This window comes from Nelusetta ayraudi, unplaced genomic scaffold, assembly GCF_046127955.1.
Source record: "Nelusetta ayraudi isolate G7.1 ecotype Tasmania unplaced genomic scaffold, CSIRO-AGI_Nayr_v1 ptg000169l, whole genome shotgun sequence".
Taxonomy (NCBI): Eukaryota; Metazoa; Chordata; class Actinopteri; order Tetraodontiformes; family Monacanthidae; genus Nelusetta; species Nelusetta ayraudi.
Genome location: NW_027466219.1, coordinates 572,781 through 593,467, shown reverse-complemented (window position 1 = coordinate 593,467; position 20,687 = coordinate 572,781). Strand labels below are relative to the sequence as shown.

Here is a 20,687-nt window from a genome sequence, read left to right as displayed (position 1 = left end):
AGGACTGTCCAGATTACTGCTGGCTTTTGCCTCTTCCACCACGTCAACACTCTGCGTTGCTTCATCTTCACTTGCAGATTCTTCACTGTGAGTTTTGTGCTGATCGCCTTCACTATTGTTCTTTTTTGCTTCAGTTTCATGTGGAGAATCTTCATTGCCAATTTTCTGTTGACTGTGTCCCATTTTAGCTGCTTGTGCCTCTGACAAGTTCGGATCTTTTACACCTTCTGATGTTTCTGAACCTAACTGCTCAGTAGTGGTTTGTAGCGGTGTGTCATCATTTTGGTTGTAATCACCTACTTTATCTTTTTCACTAGGACTGTCCAGATCACTGCTGGCCTTATCCTCTTCCAACACGTGGCCGCTCTTTTTTGCTTCAGTTTCAACTGGAGAATCTTCATCGTCAATGTTCTGTTGACTGTGTTCCATTTTAGCTGCTTGTGCCTGTGACAAGTTCGGATCTTTTACACCTGTTTCTGAACCTAACTGCTCAGTAGTGGTTTGTAGCGGCGTGTCATCATTTTGGTTGGAATCACCTACTTTATCTTTTTCACTAGGACTGTCCAGATCACTGCTGGCCTTATCCTCTTCCAACACGTGGTCGCTCTTTTTTGCTTCAGTTTCAACTGGAGAATCTTCATTGTCAATTTTCTGTTGACTGTGTCCCATTTTAGCTGCGTGTGCCTCTGAAAAGTTCGGATCTTTTACACCTTCTGATGTTTCTGAACCTAACTGCTCAGTAGTGGTTTGTAGCGGTGTGTCATCATTTTGGTTGTAATCACCTACTTTATCTTTTTCACTAGGACTGTCCAGATCACTGCTGGCCTTATCCTCTTCCAACACGTGGTCGCTCTTTTTTGCTTCAGTTTCAACTGGAGAATCTTCATTGTCAATTTTCTGTTGACTGTGTTCCATTTTAGCTGCTTGTGCCTCTGACAAGTTCGGATCTTTTACACCTTCTGATGTTTCTGAACCTAACTGCTCAGTAGTGGTTTGTAGCGGTGTGTCATCATTTTGGCTGGAATCATCTAATTCTTCTTTTTCTCTGTGATTGTCCAGATCACTGCTGGCTTTTGCCTCTTCCACCACGTCAACACTCTGCGTTGCTTCATCTTCACTTGCAGATTCTTCACCGTCAGTTTTGTGCTGATCGCCTTCACTATTGTCAGTGTTTCCATGTGGCAACTTTGCTTCTTTTCCACCCTCTAATATATCTGAACCTCTGTGTTCATTCATGGTTGGTTGCTGTGTCTCTGCGTTGAGTTTTGTGTCGTGCCCACCGTCTGCATCTTGGGCGGTGAGATTTGCAGAGCTCTGGGTCAGTGGTGCAGATTCTTCACCAGCAGAATTGTCTGCACTAGTAGTTGCTTCTGTCAGTGACAAGTTTGAATCTTTTCCACCATCGGTTGGTTCTGAAATTACTTGCTTAGGAGTAGCTGGTGGCTGTGTGTTCTCATCATTTTGCTTGCAATGACCTGAATTATCTTCTTTAGTAGTGTTCAGATCACTGCCGGCCTCTACCTCTTCTACCACATTGCCATCCTTCGCTGCTTTATCTTCATCTACAGAATCTGCACGATTAGTTTTCTGTTGATTGTCTTCTTCAGCAATAGTCACATCTTCTAATTTCTGTTCCAAACCTACAAAGAAGGTGCAGCAAAATACAGTGTGAAAAATGTTGAAAATGAATAATATAATTCACAACAGAGACTTTAAGAGATTACCAGTTTTCTTTGACGTGGGTGTGTTGAAAATCTGTTTAAAATCATCCCCATCCCTCTGCTCAATCTTCTTTACCCTCTCCCTCACAGTTCCTAGGAGGTGAAAATTTGCAGAATTTAGATAATTGTGCTGCAGATTTTTCTCAGTTTAGAGGTCAGTTCATACCAAAAGCATTTAAAAAAAAAAAGAATAAGAAAATAAGAAAATCTGTTTATGTAACCTTTTTGTGGCCACTGTTGTGACTCCACATCATGTGCTGTGAAACAAGATAAAAAAAAAAAAAAAAAACATTTAATTTTAACAATACTCTGTTGAAATGAAATTCAAAGAGAGACTTTTGCAAATCTTTGAAACATTTTAACGTTTTAATGATCAAATGTTAATTTGAATCTTTGAACCAGCCTTTTACCGTTTTCAGCGCCCAGTTGATTCTGTAGCGGAGGAGACGTTGCTGTGGGCTGACCTGTAAGAAGAGGCTTCTTTTCTTCATCCCGACGTGACTCCTCATGCAAATCTTAGAAACAGGTGGAAAAAAAATCAAGCACCTTTAGGTGTGGTGATAGGAAATGGATGGACAGAACTGTGATGTGTCAAAAAAGTGTCTCGTGAACAAGTTTGTCTTTATTTATTTATTTTGTGTGGCTGCCATCATAATCCTGCCGTCATTACCCTGATAGGAGGCGAGTGGCCTGGATGAAGGAAGTGTGGTTTCTCTTTCAATGGCCCTGGTTCTCTTTTCTTCTGCACTCTTCTTATGTGGCCCTGAATGGAATGAATGGAATATTAAAGAAAATGTAGCACCGGACCAGTCAAGCATTGCATAAATATTGCATAGTTAATAAAGGCATAATGAAGAAATAAAAGTTTCAAAACAAAAACAATTTAGGCAAAATAACGTTTTCTTTTCTTAAAGCCAAATACAGTAAGCAAAACAAATCAGAGTGACAGAATACTAAAAATATGTTTTCTGCAAAAGACGGACTAGTGAGACAGATATCCCACCTTTAGATGGTGTTGGCATTTCCAAATCACGCTGCTGTCCATTTTTGAAACATGCTAAATCTGAGGGAAAAGAACAGCGAGCTTAAGTTTTGTGTAGTGCACTATAGCCTAAAACTAAGAGCTGTTTGTTTAAGCAACATTTCTAATGTAGGATGAACACTAACCTTTTCTTTTTAGCATGTACAATAACATAAGTAAACCCACGCAGACCATCAGAATAATGAGGACAATGACAACAACCATTCCTGAAGATAAACCCGTATCTGAAACAGAAACAGAGACACCCCATTGCATACTTCTGTTCACAACATTAATGAGTGTGGACACAGAAATGGCATTTTAACATGAGATGAGACGTTAGAAGCACTCCCTATATTGCAAATCACTGGTGAAATCCTACCTGTGTTGCAGTCTTTTGCTGTGAAGGTCGCAGTTTCCTGGCTCACAGGATTGCTCACTCGACAAGTGTATTGCCGCTCGTCAAGTTCGCCCCCCAGAAATATGGTTAAGGTTTCGCCGGACTGGACGTTTCTGTCTGAGCTCCACTCAAACATTAATGGCGAGCGAGGCTGGCCGACAGAGCACAGCAGCACTGCAGACAAGTTGGAGCTGCTGTTGTTTATCTCACAGGTGATGGCAGGTTTGACAACCTTCTCTGTGTAGAGATGAAATATTTGTTCAGCAAATTGTTGAACTTTTATTAAGGAACATGATGTCTATTTTCTTTTCTAACGACCGCAAAAAAATTAAGGAGCAAGTCAAATGTTGCCATTATTATGATGAATAATTACAATGCCATCAGTGATATATTTAAAGACGTATCAGTGCTAGAGACTGCTGGTGGATGAGCAACAGCTCATTGAGGCTCGATGCTTGACGGGCTGCAAATCTTAGCAGAACAGAAAATACAAGCAGTACGTCAAACACTCTTAAACTCTTACCTATGACCTCCAACTCATAAGAGGATACATGCAGTTTTCCTCCCGTCATTATTTCATATTCGTATGTCCCACTGTCCTCCAAGCGGAGGTCAGAGATCTGCAGTTGTGCAGTGTGCCAGTAGAGAATGATGCGGCCTTCGTAGGAGCCGTACACGCTTTCCTCAGAACCAGCAAACTCCACCACTTTGTTGCCATTGTGCTTCCACAGGATCGAATCGGGCTCCTGAGGGAGGATGCTTGGCCCCAACTGGGCCTGCTCGCTCTTGAGTTCATACATCACAGACCGGACGGTAACTGGAAACAGATGAAAGAGCGGAAAATGCAGATAAAGACGAGCAAGAGGACCACTCAAAATGTAATGAATGCAAATAAATCAATAAATTTAAAAATAAATAAATAATAAAAAGTAAAGGTTTAAAATTCAGAATACAGTTGCAGATTCCTTCATCAATAATTATAATAATGTGTCATTTGTACTTGGTTGATAACACATACTGTATCTCTTTATTAAACAGTAGTCAAGTTTCGGCCAGATCAAAATGAACACTTTTATATGTACCTTTATTTTCTAGAGTAGGGAGAGGCCAAGAACAGCTTCAGAAAATATTATTATACCAATCACACAAATCATAATCGTTACACTAAAGATGAATTGACCTGTGTTATTACTTCGTGTAATAGTAGAGTAGATTAATTGTCACGTTATTCATTCGTCCTTAACTCTACAACTGTTCATTTTCCTGCACAGAGCATTCATGACAAAAAGGTTTCAAGACGCAGACGTTTCTGGACTATTGGACTTGGGATGAATCATTCACGCGTCGCACTAAACCGTGTGGACTTCCGCCTCTCGTCACATCGACTCAAATAGCAGTGAACAACAAGAAAGAAAATGTTATAAAAACAAGATAGGGTAAACGTGCAAATTTCTCACCCCAGCTCAAGCAGAGAAGGAAGAGCGACAGCACACGGCGACGACCCATTTAACTGCAGTGGGAAATCAGAGTCTTCTTGCTTTCACTTTTTCCCAAACAGGTGTCGCGGGTTGTCTTGCTTTACCTGTCCTTCCCCTTCGCACATGGAGTCGAAACTGGCAGGTTAGAGTGACTTTCTTTCCCCCTACTTTATCCCGACAAGTTAAGGCAAGTTTCGAGCAAAGAGAAACAAAAAAAAAAAAAAAAAAAAAAAGAGAGGCGTGTTTATAAACGGGAAAAATCTTACCCACACAGGAATGGACATCTGCGAGCTTCCGGTTGTTTCTTCTTTTCTTTTCCCCTCTCTCTCTCTCTCTCTCTCTCTCTCTCTCTCTCTCTCTCTCTCTCTCTCTCTCTCTCTCTCTCCCCAACTCTCACTTCCCTCCCCGCCTCCGAATGGACGAACGAAAGTCCGCGCTGTGTTTTCTTTCAAAACTTTCTCAAATATTTTATTTTAATCATCACACGTCCATATAGATAAACACGGTTACATAAATATACACCTTTACACGTACAAAAATATTGGGGAATTTGTTGTCTGCAGCGTTAACGTCTTTCTGAACCTTCTGGCTCCGCCCACAAACAACATCCCGGGTCAACAGGTTGGGGAAGACGTTTGCCTCTATCAATTAAATCAATGTCTTTATTTTGCTGGCTGATGGAATCAGAGGTCTAAATCCAGTGATTTCCTGTTGTCCAAAATCACTTCTTAAAGATTTATTTTTTTTATTGTATATATGTATATTTTTTTTCCTTTGATTAAAAAGAACGATGATCCGAAAAAGAAATTGGGCCAAAAATGTTCAGGAAATGCAAAATTTTGTATTCACTAAAACAAGTGGTTATTAATAGTGTTAATAAATATAGTGAGATGGGTCTGAGGGTAAAAAAACAAAAACAAAACCTGTTGGTTCCCTAATGAAAGTCTCGCTTAATGTAAACAGACATATTTTTAGACATCAATATTCACATTTCACATCATTCTTGTTCCGCATTCACACCGAATACCTGTTGCTTTTTGTTTGAAAAAAAATATATATATTTTTTTAAACAAAAAACCCATAAAGCGATGTACTTGTTTTAAATATGGCACAAATTAGAGGTTTTCAGTCAGTGAATATTTTCAGGTGCAGAGATTTCTTTTTTTTTTTGTTCTTCGAAACTTAACTGTGATGGCATCCGAAAGAAAGACACTGTGTCACTGGCTCGCCGATGCAGGTGGTATTCTGTGAATGTGTGTGTAGGACTTCATCAGCGTCACACTGCCGTGGTGCGACACTCCCATGGGCAACGCGCACTCCTCTGTCAAAACCCCCCGATCGACGTCCCAGCACATGACAGTGGAGATGACTTGGTTTTTGTTGTCCCGCCCCCCGGTGATGAAGAGTTTGTTGTTACAGGCGGCGATGGCGCAGCTCGCCCTCTCACCCAGGCGCGTGACCAGCGACCAGGAGTCTGACAGAGGCGAGTAGCAGTACATGGCGTGCATGGCGCCACCTGGGAGGCAAGAGAGGACAATGCTGAAGTTGTGGACGCGCAGACGAATGTGACAGAGTGTTTTTGATCCATTTTAACACTGGATGAAATTCTTTTGAATTAATCAAAGTGAATCAAAAGGTGGAAGATCTTCTTTCCCCATTACATTTAATCTGGTTTTATGTCACGCTCTACAAGTTAGCGATTCATTGATGTTGAATATAATTAAAGCAGACATTTCAAAATTCCTATTTGTGTGTAAAATCATCATCAAGCAGTAAAGTGACTGTTAAGGAAAAGGAGGTCCTAAATTTTCTCTAATGCACAAACCTCATATATCTGCAAGCTTACCAACGATATAGATGCAGTCTTTGAATGTGACAGCATTTGTGCATTTGGTCTCTATAGGAATAGGGGCCCGCAGCTCCCAGTAGTCTGTCCCGGGCTCCCAGCACTGGACCTGGTCCGTCGCCAGCTTCCCATTCGGCCCGCCGCCGATCACAAAGATCCATCTGTCGAAGCTCGCAGCAGCGAAGGAGCTGACGCCGACTGTAAGAGGTGTCACCTGCACACACGGTCAATAGAGTGTCTGAGTAATCATCTCCCAAGGGACACAGTAATATCACAGTGATTAACATTACTCTCACGGCCCTTCAAGATTTTAAGGAGACGTTTTTAATTTATTTTCACTAGCAGAAGTGCAGCCGTCTCACATTACATTGGGTTAATTCTACCTTGTCAGCAACCAAGACTAGCTCCATTACTAATTTAAGTTGACATCATCGTCAGTAGCATCCTGAAGCCACTACCTGACTGCAGGGAGGATGCAGACATATTTTATTTATTTGGCATCTTCCTGTGCAGCCACAACAAACTTCATAATTCAGTGGTGCTTATGTAAGAAAATCAATACGATACTTCAGTGACATGTATAATGGAAAGTTTTTTTTTATAAATACAAAAAATGTAAACGAATACTGACACTAAACTCATAAGGTTTATTAGGGCGGACCTTTTACTCTTGAAAAAAGTTTTCCGTTTGTTTGTTTGTCTGTTTCCTTTCAAAATCTAAAAGTAGAATGTCAGTGATAGTTTTAAATCAATTTTAGCAATGGGAAATGAATGTATTTCATCCTATATCGCAGACATGACCCACATCTGGAGTGTCATATGACTGTGAGGTCCCAAACTTGTCAAATTTTCCAAAAAATTAAATAAAAATCAACATTTCAGAGGCGGTCACGCTCGCAGTGAAAAAGAAATCAAAATAGCAGCTGCTACTTTTTGAAACCATTTTGGTCGATCTTCCCACAAATCGCCACATGATTGAACACTCTTGCTTGTGTACCTGGCTCCAGCGATTGTGAAAGGGGTCGTAGCTCTCGACGCTGGCCAGTCTCTGGGCGCCGTCGAATCCCCCCAGTGCGTACACTTTCCCCCCGTGGACGGCCATCTTGTGTCTCCAGCGACCGGTCATCATAGACTCAATCTGGATCCACTTGTCCAGAGCGCCGTTGTACTTCCACACGTCATGCTGCGTCTCTTTACCTCCTGTGGAAGTCAGGGGGAAAGAGTCAGGCCAGCTGCCACGCTACACGTGGTGAGAAAACATAAGATTTCTAGCTAAAACATGGGTCACCTAATATTCTTTCAGGTTAAAGTTAAAAAAATCCCTGAAAATTCTGTACGCTCATAAGACAACCAAGACCGAGACTCAGTTCCTCTGCTGGGAAAGACCCCAAACACTCTTGCAAAAGCCACGACAACTGCAGATGACGTCAATTTGTCTTTCTGCTGTCATCATTCAACTGTGAACCTCAACAAGGCAGCAATATATTCCGATGACGTTGAGACAGGAACAATTCATCCGCTGATTCCTTGAGCAATTAATTGTCAGGCTCGTGTACGATAAACAAATTCAAAAGAAAACTCCGCTCACCAGAAATAAACACTTCATTCCGAAAGGTGACGCAGGCAAATTCCACCCATTTCTTGTTTTGGGATTCGTACTCCATCTCTGTGAAAGGCAGCCGGGCCACCTCAAGCCTGCTGCGCCTGAGAGGGTCCAGACACGTGACTGTGGCCACGAAGTTCTCGTCCTTGGTGCAGCCGCCGATGATCAGAAACACCTCCGACAAGATGTGCCGCACACGGGGTTTGGTTCGCTCTGACACCACCTGCGAAGGTTGGTGGAATACAGAATGAAGGCCTGACTTTTAACACGTGTAATGTTGCAGAAAGACGCCGGCACACTGACCTCTGTCCCGGCGAGGTGATACTGTCGGACTTCTTGCAACAGAGGGAAGGCGTCGGCGCAGCCACGGATGAGTTCATCCGACTCCACTTTCTCCACGAAGAACGCAGGCTCCAGCAGCGGCAGCCGCACGTGCGAGAGCAGCCTGGCCAGAAAGGGCTGGCGTTCTTCCCGGGCAGCCCGGACCCAACGCATGAGGGCCTGGAAGACGCACTCCTCACGGTTCACCTCCAGGTCGTCCCTCTGCAGGACAGTCTCCAGCGAGTCGGACGGCAGCTCCAAGAAGTCCTGCTGCTTGGCCACCTGGGAGAAGTGAGAGGTGATGTACTCCTCGGTGTGGGTCTTCAGGGTGGTCAGCACGTGGCTCTCGGCAAGGTTCAGGATCCCGATGCAGCTGTCCAGGTGGAGCGACTTGCTCAGGAAGCCGGCGCAAGCGTCGACCACTCGTAGGAACTGCGGCGTGACAGACGGTAGCGATATTATGTTACGCAAGGAGGTGCAACGCAAAAAATGAGAAGTCAAGAAGTGCAGAAATATACAATTTGGAAGAGGCCATTGAAGGGTTTAGAAGATTTTTGTGAACGGTTTTGTATACTGAAACATCAAGTAAGTCCCCCAAAAACAAGTTGGAGGAAGTGGCAGCCAGCCACACTGTTTGAATGTTGTCTTCCTTTTTAAGTACCAAAATCGAAGTAAACACAAATAAAGGAACACAAACATCTGCTTTCTCGTATGGCAGTGCAGCTGTGGAGTTAATTTAAGCCAATATGGAAAACTGATCCAGTGTGTAAACAACTGGCCAACTTTCACTTCCCCTTCAGGGCCACTCAGCTCTCTGCATTGTCCCAGCAAGTGGAGAAACAACTGTGTGAAGACACATTAGTAGAGCAGCAGGAGCATAAAAAGGGACACTTCCAGTCAGGAATTCTTCATTTTTGAACAAGTGGGTAATTTTCTACAATTGCGTTGATTTATTCTTTCTGGTAGAATAAGAGTGCTTTCGTTCCAAAGTAAGCATTGGTATGTACAAACACAGCGTGTAAAAACACAAAATATAAAACAACATAATTTATTTGTATAGAATTAAGAATCAATAAGCATACATTCTTTAAACGACAATAGTGAGAACCCCGTGACTGTTTTTTTTTTTTTTTTTTTTTTTAAACTGTAGTTTACTTTGTCTTGCCACTGAAGACTCGAGATGACAGCCATGTGGTCACATTTGCGCTGAATGTGAAAGTGTGAACAAAAGAAGAACACTTCATCAAAGTGGAAAGTGTGTCGGGCTGCGAACATCCCAGAGTGACGGTAGTCGCAACAATACCAATTGCATCCTATTGAGCTGGTGACAGGTTACCTGAAACTGACAGGCAGCTTCCAGTATCTGCTGGACGTTGGAGTGTGTGAGGTGGGCTTGGCTGGTGTAGGTGTACTCCAGCAGCACGCGCATCACCTCGCTGTCCACCCCCTTCAAGTCCACCCGCTCCTCGTGACTCTCCCTCAGGCCGTTGCAAAACATCGCCCTGAACGTAGCAGCACAGCAGCAGAAGCTCAGTAAAGCAACAGCATGAGGAGTGTGTGTGTGTGTGTGTGTGTGTGTGTGTGTACCGTAGACTTGCCTGAAGTACTGACTGGCAGCGGCGAGCACGGCTCGGTGGCAGGGGAAGTCGTAGCCCTGAACGCTCAGCACCACGTCGGTCAGCTCGCGGTTCACCCGGAGGTTCTCCATTCCTCTCTGCAGCTCCGCGGGCAGGCCTCCATCCTTCCAGCACAGCTGGCTGAGGTCGGTCAGGCTCTCCGCGACATCCTCCTGGCTGCCGCCTCCGTTATCAGGAGGCAGGGGACAGTCGGTTGTCCTCTCCAGCGACTCGCTCATCTCTCACACCGGACAGTCTTCACAGAGACAAAAAGAATTAAGAAAAAAAAGAAAGAAAGAAAGAAAGAAAAAAAAAAAGCATTGAATGACGTGAAGTTTCCGTGAGAACAGCGCGCAGCTTTCTGATGTGCAGTTGCACCAGTAAAGAGCAACCCTGCGGTTTATGTTTGCGACAGTGCAGTCACGTTAAGATGTGTTTGTCTTTTCCTGCCCCCATCATACTTCCTTTTCTTGTTCTGGGAGGAACATGCACATGTAGCAAAGCTTGTTTGACACACTTCCTCTTCGCGTGTGTTTTGTTTTCCAGTGCGCAAGAAATGTTTTTTATTTTATTTTTTTTATCTCTCTCTTTTTCTCCAGAGAGTTTGAAATCTTCCCAAACAAAAACATATTAGAATAGTCCTGTGTGTGTGTGTGTGTGTGTGTGTGTGTGTGTGTGTGTGTGTGTGTGTGTGTGTGTGTGTGTGTTTACTGAAGTGAAATGCATTCATCTTGTGATTGTAAACTGTCCTATAGGTGTGGAAAAACATCATGACCACAACTGACGTTCTCACGTTGATGGTGAGAGAGAGAGAGAGAGAGAGAGAGAGAGAGAGAGAGAGAGAGAGAGAGAGAGAGAGCGTGAGAGAGAGAGAGAGAGAGAGAGAGAGAGAGAGAGAGAGAGAGAGAGAGACTATTATTCACTATTCTTGCCAAAATTGCTTTTTTATGTTTACTTTGTATGCAGTTTTGTGTGTTCAAAAATTGTCAACGGTTTTAGATAGCGAAATATAATTAAACAAAATGAGTGATGATCTAGATGAGGCCTTTAAAAAGAATAGAAAAACGGTATTTATATCCCTTGACAAGCCTGGAGTTTTAAATGATGCGCTTCCAGCTGGGTAGCGATGATGAAGATTCTGGCTCATGATGAAGATTCTGGGACACTGACACCCTGCTGTTGTTGCAAGGCTGCAGAAATTATTTGTCAACTCACAGGGGTTTTTTTGTATGGGGGCGAAGAATTCAAATATATACTTTTCGTATTGTCGCAGGCTTAACGTTCTCTACATTTTTTCTTAATTTGCACTGATATTTTTTTCTTACAGATCTTCCCTCAAATTTTACTACTCATAAAATGACGTTAAAATTGCAGGCCTGCATGTTCTCACATTCTCCACTGGGTGGCACTGTAAGTCCGAAAACACACGAGTCCCTCATTAACGTAAATTTGAGTTCCCCGGAAACGGGCAGCGGACCAAAATAATACTACATGTCGATAACACACTGCTACTGAGTCCATTTATTTATTTATTTATTTTTTATCTACGTTCTCGCAGAATGTGCGTTTTGTCATTTCCGGTATTGCGACAATCACCGATTATTCTATTATTAGGAGACCAGCCCAGTTTACTTTTTAAAGAACCTAACCAACAAACGAAACAAAGATTCCGTGAAACTCGTGATTTACTGCAGGGGCTAAGGTGTCATCGGTCTGAACATTCCGAGAAGGCGGGCGACTGAACGCCTCATTAAACTTTAACCGAAAAGGAACAAATCTGCCGCGTCTTGACGAACAACATTTCAACGTTAAAAATAGGTCGGATATTGACGTCAGTATTAATGAAGCGCATCTAGTGATGACAGCACGAGACGAGACGGAGACTGAAGCTACTTTAGAGTGGAAAAAGATGGGATCCGATCTTAACAAAATTAAATCTAAGTGGAAACAAACAAAAGAGACAAAACGAGATGTTTAATTGTGTCGTGCAGAGGTTTGTAGGGACTGTAACGCGTGCGTGAAATAGTCCAGGCTCGTAACCAGCCTCTTAGTTTAGCAACAGGAAGCACACACCACTTCCATATCTGTGTATGTGCACAGGCAGATGTTCAGTGAGTTTGACGGGCGATGCTGCAGCAGGATGGACTGCTCTCGGCTGACACCTTATTTCCTCCTCTGTTTGGGGTTCTTCCTGCACTCTGGTAAGTTGTCCACGTCAAGACACAAGGAATTCTGCTGGGAATTTATTGTGAGAGAAAAATGATACAAATGAAAATTATCTTATTAAGTTTCTTTCTTTCTTTCTTTTTTTTTTTTTTAACGTATGACATTATTTTATATTGACAAGTACAAAAAATGTTTGTTTGTGTGTTCACCTTTAATATATATCAACATAATAATGTAAACTTGTTTAGTGTGCAAACAACAGTTATGCAGTAAGGTGCGTGGGACTAAGTGGCCAAGTGCTTTGTTTGAAATGTCTAACCGTGTTCTGGATCTTTTACTTGAGATGTTTTCAAATAACAACTAATTTCAGTACAAGAAATGAAAATCGATTTTGGAAATTAATTTCCTTTTAAAAAATCTGAATAAACTTGAAAACATGTTCTTTAAAAACTTAACAAAACGTTTTAAATAAATAAATAAATGAATAAATAAATAACTGCAAATGTAAAGGTTAGGCAGGTTTCACTTCTTTAGAGGAAGAACCAGATTTTCAGGTATCGTGACTTTCAGAACAATGATTGGCACCTAACGTTGAATGTGCTTGGCACCTGTGTCTTTTTTTTTTCCACTCAGGAGGCGCCCAAGTGCTCACTGAGTCCCAGTGGGGGCCCCTGTACCGCACGCTGGGCTCCCGTCTCTCCATCACTTGCAACGTGAGTGGCTTCTCGAGCCACAGCGCCACCAAGAAATTTCAGTTCTGCTTCTTTTCCCCTTCGAACCCGTCGACCCCCCTCAACATCATCAGCACCAGCAACAAAAATTTCGGCTATGCCATGTATTCGGGTCGCGTGCAGACCGGCGACATCAAGCTGACGCACGCGTCCCCCAACTCGGTGGTCTTTGAGATGCAGAGCCTGCAGAGGGGCGACGAGGGGGAGTTTGAGTGTTTGGTGTTAAACTCGGAGAGTGTCTATAATGGAATCTACAGTAGCATAACGGCGGTGAAAGGTAATCATCGCACTCCTCTGCTCTGTTCTGATTATATGAGTTTGTAATTGCGTGTGACCGGGGACAACACTAAATAAATTGCTCCTCTTTGGCGTCTCGCGTTGTCCCCACAGTGATCGACAACTCCCTCAGTGTTTCATCCACAGCATCGGCCGTGCTGAGCCACAACGAGGGCGAGGCTCTCACTCTGTCCTGCCAGGCCTCCAGCAACACCCTCCAGCACACTCATCTGTCTCTCGGCTGGTATCTTCACAAAAGCGGCGAGGACGCCGCCCGGCCCATCGTCTCTCTCAACAGGGACTTCACGCTGACGGCGGGCCGTGGGTTCGAGGGACGCCACCGCACCGGGCTGATAAGGCTGGATAAAGTGGGAGAGGCCACGTACAAGCTCGAAATGGCCAAGCTGGAGGTGTCGGACCAAGGCGAGATTTATTGCCGGGCGGAAGAGTGGATTCAAGATCCGGACCGATCCTGGTACTCCATCGCTCAGAAGGACTCGGCGAGGAGTAACTTGACTGTTAAGGCCAGAGGTTAGACAGCTCGCAGTCACTCAAACAGTTCAGCTCACGACCTTGCATGCTCGTCTCTTCTCGTCTTGCACAGGATATGACTTTGTGGGACTTATGGTTTTATGTGTTTGTGGGCGCGTGCGTGCGTGCGTGCGTATGTGTCTGTTTTCTCACGTAGAAGTCAGGCCCGGATCGTCAGCGGTGACGGCGATGCTGTCGGTGCAGCCGAGCTCGTTGCAGGAGGGCCAGGAGCTGTCGCTCACCTGCAGCATCGACGCGCTGAACCAGGACCAGAGGTTCTTTTCCGTGGCCTGGCTCAGGGGGGACGTGGAGCTGGCTCGCATCGGCCCGACGGGGATCCTGTCGGTGGGGCCTGAGCACAGCGGGCGCGAAAAAGACGGGGACTTCAGGGCAGCCCGGGTGGCAACCAGAGATTATCGTCTCACGTTGCAGCCCGTCAGAACGGAGGACCAGGGCGCGTACGTGTGCAGGGTGTGGCCCCAGGAACGAGGACAGGACGGGGCCTTCGAGCAGGGAGAAGCACAGGACTCCGACTCGGTGCAGGTCACCATCTCAGCCACAGGTCAGCAGACACTGCCGGCGTTTCCGCCGTCTCATTTCCAGTTGTTTTAATCTCAGATTAATCTCCCTGTAAATGTTAAACCATCGGACGCTTTCACACCCTTCTTGCAACAGAGAGCGGGCTCTCGCTGGAAATGGCCAGCGCCGTCAGCGTTAAGGAAGGCGATTGTCTGAGGCTCACCTGCACAGTGCGCGGGATCAAGGGTCAGCTGTCCGTCGCCTGGCAGCGCAAGTCCCCCCACGCGGCCGGCTTCACCAGCGTCGTCGCGCTGAACCAGGAGGGCGTGCTGGAGGCGCCTCCGACTGGACGCAGCGCATCGGCGGCACGTCCAGCAGCTGACACCTTCACCCTGGAGCTGGAGGAGGTGACGGCAGAGGACTCGGGTGTCTATCAGTGCGTAGTGTCCGAGTGGAAAACCAACAGCAAGACCACCAGCCAGTCACAGACGGCCACTGTGACAGTGGTGCCAATGGGTGAGTAGCGGATCTTTGCTTTGGTTTCAGGTTCAAGGTATCTTTACTGTCAATCATACTGTCAATCATACAATATATGGACATACACAGAACATTAAGGATAACATGCAGTTTATTTTAAATGTTTTAATGTATTGATAATCATGGGAAGAATAATAATAAAAGATTGCATCAGGCAGCTACGTGATACGTAATTAAATTAAATGTCGACTAACATCATTTGTACGTGATCGTTTCCAATGTGATTTAATTTTATCTCTGATATTTATGTACAAAACTCACATTCTTGATATTCCCAGAAGAAAATGCATTCCCCAAAGAGCATTTGGAAGAAAAAAAAAAAAAATCCACTCTGAGCGATTGACCTCCATGCTTTCCGACTTGAGATTCTGTTTATACGCAACAGTAACTCTAAATCCTGCATACATTTGCATCCATCCATCTCCCCCATTTCCTATCACGGCTTCTCCTGCACTCAGGGTCACGGGGCTGCTGATTTGTTTTTAGGCGAGTGCAGAATTGACATTTGTTTCTTTTTTAGTTTTTTCTTTTTTCAATTTCATTGTTTCAGTCAGTACTGATATGATGACATTTGGCAGTAGGAGACGTGCAGAAAAACAGTGACGTCAATGTTTTTCCTACAAGTAAACACACATGATTGCGTGATCGTCCACTAACTTCTCATTTTTCGACTCGCCGTCCGCTGTCGCACTTGTTTGTTGCGTTGCAGAGTCCTTAGTGACACTGAGCCTCATTGGTCGAAAAGGCAAACATGCACGATTGCGTTATCGTCCATTAACTTTACATAAGCATTGCCCAACCGATCCTCCTCCACTGTTCCCCCTGCTTCTTCAACATGCTGTCAGCGCCACACAGAAACAGACTCACACGGACCACACACAGGGCTTCCGGGATCACTGGACTCCCCAGAACCAACCTAGCAGATCTCAACAGCACAGCCACCGTACGCAGAGCACATGCTGTTGCACATGACCTCAGTCAACCACTGGAAAAAGGTCAAATTCAGCAAAGGCCTCACACCCAGTGCAGTAACCGAGCTGAACAAAGCAATGAGACCTACAGCATGTCATGTGTTACATGTAAATGTGTGTGGCGAAGGGTGTATGTTTCATTTGTGACACCGCTGACGCCCTTGTTTCTTGCGTTGCAGAGTCCTTTGTGACACTGGGCCTCATCGGTCGAAACAGCATGGCGACAGTGGGCGACAGTGTGGAGTTGATGTGCCGGGTCAGAGGGTTGAATCTGCCGATGACTCTGTCATGGACCCTGCAGCGCTATGGGTCCAGCCTGGACCTGGACAACGTCTTGACGATGTACTCTGACGGTTCCATCATCTGGGCCAGAGAGCAGCACAGCTACCAGCTAAGAGTGCAGAAAATCCCAAATGGACTTTATCATTATCTTGTTATAAATGGCGTCAGTCAAAGAGAGGCGGGAAGATACCAGTGTCACGTTGTCGTCTCTCTGAAAAATGTGCCCAAGAAGCTGGAATCCAACTTGCTGGCTGTGATTGTGCATAACCCAGGTAGGGCCTTAACCTTCTTTGAAACTCATCCGCGCCATGGTTTGCTTTTGTTTCTCATCTCATCGAATCCTTCCACTGCAGTTAGCATGCTGTCTCTGAGGCCGGATCCATCTCTGAGACGTCACGTTAACACCGACGTAGAGATGAGATGCACCGTCACCTCCGAGCCGTCTGCGACCTCCCGCTACTCCGTGACTTGGCTCCTCGTACAGCAGGCCGAAAAGCTGACACTCCTGACAACGGACCAGGATGGGCTTGTGACGTTTGGATCCACCCTGGATCCGAGCTACAGGAAGCGAATCAGCGCGAGGCGCTCGGAAGGCCCCACCTTCCAGCTGAGTCTTCGCCAAGCTCAGACCTCAGACCGCGGCTCCTACGTATGTGAGGTGGCGGAGTGGCTACAAGTCTCCAAAAGTCAGTGGTATCAACTGTCACCAGTGATTGAGACTATCCAGCTAACGCTCACAGTACCAGGTGGGTTTGGGTGAATTTAGGATTTAACTGGAAAACTTTTTGTTTATTGTCACTATTAGCAAATTTCTAGGGTTATGGGTCCTCATTGAACAGTGTGTGTGTGTGTGTGTGAGACATCATTTGTGCACCAGTTAGAATAGTGCAACGTCCCACATCAGGATGTGGTGACAGCAGCCCTAAGTGAGTCAAAACCAGAGATGAGAATATGTAACCGACTTCAAATGCAGACAACTCATCAGTAAAACCTTAAATATAATGAGACTTTGCTCACTGTACAAGAAAAAAACAGATAACAGTCCCTTCTCATACCAATTTAAGTTTGATTCTTCTATATTTTTTTCTCCATTTTTTATCTTGAACTCCTTTGACAATTTACATTATCAACTACAGATCTTCAGAAAACTATTTTCGCCCTCAATTTGCAACCTCCACTAAAATAAAACAATAACAGTGTAATAGTTCTACATGTGAATAGTTTTTATCTTGTACAGTGAATATTTTGACGTTCAATAAATAACCTACTTTGAGTTATTAGTCATGCCTTTATGCGGTGATGACATTTATGACCAATTCTCCTTTTTCTCAGCTTCAGACATCTTTGTGTAACCACAAGGTTTACGACGCGGGGCAATTCTGGCTAAGGCGGTGTACTCTGACCCTTTTTATTTTATGACAACAGGATGGTTGATAAGTGAGGCCAGTGTTTCCAAAGCATTTCTCATTTCTGAAGAGTTTACAGATAACATTATCAATCATATTTATGGAGAACTTCAATTTCCGCATAATGTGGGACATTTAATCTCCCAAAATGATTGATTCTTAAATCCTGTTGTTGATTTGCTGACATCAAAAGTGTATTGTGATGAAGCCCACAAAGTGAATCCTTCTCCGATTCCTTCCTTCCACAGCCAACGACCTTCGGGTCAATCTGACACAGCGGTCGTTGGCGGCCTCGGAGGGAGACGAAGTGAAGCTCGAGTGCAACATCATCACGGGTGCTTTCGCTCCGTCCCTTTTCTACGCGGTTTCGTGGCTGTACAGCAGGGACGACCCTGCAGAACCCAAGGCCCTGGTGGAGCTCGATCACACGGGCCTCCTCAAATACCCGCAAGTCCGGGGTCTTGAAGGCCTGCAGGGGCGCCTGCGTCTCTCCAGACCCACTCAGAGCAGCTTCCGCCTGCACATTCAGAGGAGCCACGAGGAGGATGGAGGCACGTACAAGTGCATGATCAAGCAATTCCATCTGGACAACAAGGGCCAATGGCAGCAGAAGGCCTCGGAGAGCGCCGGGCCTGTCGTGTTAACCGTAAAAGTTCCAGGTAGGACCTCAACCCTTTACGCCAGTGATGTACGCTACCGTTCAAAAGTTTTTCATTTCTGCGCTGGACGCCGTTATAACCAGTTTTTTGAAATGGTGCTTTTGAATGCTCTGCAATCATTACGAGTATGTGAAAATCAGTACAGTTCAGTTTTGTTTATTCGGTCATAATTGTACGTATACAAATAAACAGATAAAGAATACAGTGATAAGAAAATCATATTGACCGAAAAGGTGTAGGCTGAAGCGTTGGCTTATGTAACCTACTCTTTACATATCATGTAAGCGTCTCATGTTTTTTTAATAGTCCATACATGAACAAATCAAAATAAAAGGTTCTAAATGATTTCCATAAACAGGCTAATGACACAATGAAAATGAAATCAGTCAATATTAGCACACACATCAAGTGTGAGTATAAAACAAAGCTTTGTTTTAGAAATGTTGACTTTTTTTAATCGCAATTTTAAAGCGTGCAGCTGCTGTAATAATGGCTGAGTATGGCACACTTGAGATTGATTCTCTAAAACCACATTCAATTAGACAATCAAGGCAACAACTGTCAAAGCCATCCCGTATGTGGTCAACACATCCGACTAGCAATGTTCTTAGAGCATTCCAGTATATTATCTTGTAAAGCTGGTCAGTGGCGCCAAGCTTTTGAACATTAGTGATTTTTCCTATGCCAAGTCATACAACACATCCACTTTGTTCGTCTTTCAACACATCTGTGAAGGAAGTGTATGATATGTGTCGGAGCTTTGTCTGCGTGCTGTCTGGACCCCAAACTGTAAAGAAATGACCGCAACCTTGTGACAAATGTGCTGCTGTGTCGGCAAAAGGCACGAGCCCCCTATTTGCAGAGCAAAAGTAGCGGCTAAAGCTAACAAAGTGTCTTTTGTTGTCTCTTTCGCAGGTAAGAACTTGTCTGTTTTGCAGGAGGAAGTGGTGTTGAACGTGAGCGCGTCCCAGAAATTCACCGTTCCCTGCCAGATCACCCGGCAGTCCAGCGCGGGCTCTGAGTTCCAGGTGACGTGGTTTTTCCAGAAAGACACAAAATTCGAACAAGAGCCCATATTCAAAGTCGGCTGGAACTCCACTCTGCCGTTTTGGAACGGCAATGAGCTTAGATTTAGCCGCCCTTCACCCGAACAGTTTAGTCTCACGTTGGTCACTGAAAAAAGTGGACTGTACTTCTGTGAGGTAGAGGAGTGGGTTCCCTCGCTGTCGCACGGCTGGAGGAAGGTTGCCATTGAAAGGTCTGGAAATTACAACATCATCTACACAGAAGGTAAACACGCCTTGATTTTCTTCCCTGTGTCAATTTTAGTAGCCATCATGTCCAAATGTGCAGGATTTTGATGTGTTCTGTCCTTTTCCAGGAGGCAATGCAGAGCCGCAGTGCCAGTCCAGTACCTTTCTTGGGATTCTCATACCGATCACCTTGCTCCTGCTGTTTGTCATATTTCTGCTTGTGCTGAAGTTGTGTCGAAGCAAGGGGGTGAAAAAGCCACAGCCATCCCTGTGGACAGAGCAGCACCCTCTGAACTCCAAGCCCAGTGTAGATAGTTGAAGCTGGAGGAGAAGAGAGGTGTGTGGAGTGGTCCAGTATTCTTCTGTAAGTTGTGACAGTTCCACAAGTGAATAGTTTTTATCTGTTGTAATGAAGATTTTTGTCTTATTCTTGTACAATGAATATTTTGAAGTTCAATAAACACCCTACTTTGAGTTATTAGTCATGCCTTTGTGAGGTTATGACATTTAGATAACCAATTCTCCTTTTTCTCAGCTTCAGATGTCTTTGTGTAATCACAAGGTTTATGACACGGGCCGATTATGGCTAAGGCATCGTACTCTGACCTTCAATCAAACGGCCTCAATCAAACAGTGTGTGGGATGTAAAGTGTCAGTTAGAAGCGGCATTTCTTAAGGCACCATGAAGCAGGAAATGTAGTCAGATTTGATGTCTTTGCTCCACAAGCAACAAAGCAAAGATAGCTCACTGAGGAAGTGAGACTCTGCAGTGGCTACAGTGCGGTTTGCGATTCTGCTGAGGTATGAGACCGAATGTCTCGTCTGAGACTGTAGACATTGTCACTTAACAGAAGACCTCGTTGGGCCATGAGGCTCTTGGGTTGCCAGGTTTTTATATCTGCTTTGAACTTTTACCAACATTCTTTTATGTCAAACTGATAAGAATGACAAGCGCTTAGTGCAGACCAGTGAGAGCAACACCAGGCCTTATTCTCCGTGTCTGTTTGCCCTCAGTACATTTCTTTCGATTGCTGTAAAATGATCACAAATATTTCAATTTTGCAAAATTGCAAAAGTCTGCATAATTAAGAAAACAACAAAACAAAAGTACATCCCACATACTCAGTCCAATATGTTGAATCTCATTTGGAAACATTTGAGACTTTTCCAGATGTACCGACATAGTGACATGAAAGTGAGATTCAACATTGATTTCGATGAACTCCTGCATGAAGTATATAAAGAGCTACCATGACTTCCCATGTATTTCATGGGTTCACAGTGACTAAGTCTTATAAATTTGTTTTGAAATTTTTAAGTGTTGCAGCCTCTTGGCCAGGACTTCCTTGG

The 20,687-nt window shown here is 44.5% G+C and overlaps 3 protein-coding genes across 4 annotated transcripts; 1 reads left to right on the top strand and 2 right to left on the bottom strand.

Moving 5' to 3' along the window:
* Nucleotides 1-1,615: 1,615 nt before the first annotated feature.
* LOC142880617 (SLAM family member 5-like) lies at nt 1,616-4,841 on the bottom strand. Its single transcript, XM_076014557.1, has 9 exons — nt 4,600-4,841; nt 3,666-3,959; nt 3,125-3,379; nt 2,889-2,987; nt 2,725-2,784; nt 2,392-2,484; nt 2,132-2,236; nt 1,943-1,978; nt 1,616-1,814 (listed from the first exon to the last, which is right to left on the bottom strand). The coding sequence occupies exons 1-9, from the start codon at nt 4,646-4,648 to the stop codon at nt 1,699-1,701; spliced, it is 1,107 nt and encodes a 368-aa protein (XP_075870672.1). The 5' UTR covers nt 4,649-4,841; the 3' UTR covers nt 1,616-1,698.
* Nucleotides 4,842-4,995: 154 nt separating this feature from the next.
* klhl6 (kelch-like family member 6) lies at nt 4,996-10,302 on the bottom strand. Of its 2 annotated transcripts, none has more exons than XM_076014559.1 (7): nt 9,989-10,302; nt 9,727-9,892; nt 8,373-8,822; nt 8,055-8,292; nt 7,464-7,666; nt 6,467-6,680; nt 4,996-6,136 (listed from the first exon to the last, which is right to left on the bottom strand). In XM_076014559.1, exons 1-7 carry the CDS (start codon nt 10,243-10,245, stop codon nt 5,838-5,840), a joined length of 1,827 nt encoding a protein of 608 aa, XP_075870674.1. In that variant the 5' UTR covers nt 10,246-10,302; the 3' UTR covers nt 4,996-5,837. The 2 variants fall into 2 exon arrangements, with proteins under 2 accessions (XP_075870674.1, XP_075870673.1); XM_076014558.1 differs by having other exon boundaries at nt 9,727-9,898; nt 9,995-10,080.
* A 1,433-nt stretch (nt 10,303-11,735) lies between these two features.
* On the top strand, nt 11,736-19,807 carry LOC142880635 (immunoglobulin superfamily member 3-like). Its single transcript, XM_076014599.1, has 10 exons — nt 11,736-12,207; nt 12,806-13,180; nt 13,294-13,710; nt 13,868-14,272; nt 14,386-14,745; nt 15,917-16,291; nt 16,373-16,765; nt 17,674-18,084; nt 19,000-19,374; nt 19,466-19,807. The coding sequence occupies exons 1-10, from the start codon at nt 12,111-12,113 to the stop codon at nt 19,654-19,656; spliced, it is 3,399 nt and encodes a 1,132-aa protein (XP_075870714.1). The 5' UTR covers nt 11,736-12,110; the 3' UTR covers nt 19,657-19,807.
* Nucleotides 19,808-20,687: the final 880 nt, after the last annotated feature.

Bases quoted from the DNA above. Each gene is read 5' to 3' on its own strand.
- LOC142880635 (XM_076014599.1), top strand. From the start codon at position 12,111: ATGTTCAGTGAGTTTGACGGGCGATGCTGCAGCAGGATGGACTGCTCT. The intron at 12,208-12,805 runs GTAAGTTGTCCA...TTTTCCACTCAG, and splicing joins GGGGTTCTTCCTGCACTCTG to GAGGCGCCCAAGTGCTCACT. The intron at 19,375-19,465 runs GTAAACACGCCT...GTCCTTTTCCAG, and splicing joins CAACATCATCTACACAGAAG to GAGGCAATGCAGAGCCGCAG.
- LOC142880617 (XM_076014557.1), bottom strand. From the start codon at position 4,648: ATGGGTCGTCGCCGTGTGCTGTCGCTCTTCCTTCTCTGCTTGAGCTGG. The intron at 3,380-3,665 runs GTAAGAGTTTAA...ATCTCTACACAG, and splicing joins TTATGAGTTGGAGGTCATAG to AGAAGGTTGTCAAACCTGCC. The intron at 1,979-2,131 runs GTAAAAGGCTGG...CTTGTTTCACAG, and splicing joins TCAACTGGGCGCTGAAAACG to CACATGATGTGGAGTCACAA.
- klhl6 (XM_076014559.1), bottom strand. From the start codon at position 10,245: ATGAGCGAGTCGCTGGAGAGGACAACCGACTGTCCCCTGCCTCCTGAT. The intron at 9,893-9,988 runs GCAAGTCTACGG...TGCTACGTTCAG, and splicing joins GCTGCCAGTCAGTACTTCAG to GGCGATGTTTTGCAACGGCC. The intron at 8,823-9,726 runs GTAACCTGTCAC...GTCACGCCGCAG, and splicing joins AAGCTGCCTGTCAGTTTCAG to TTCCTACGAGTGGTCGACGC.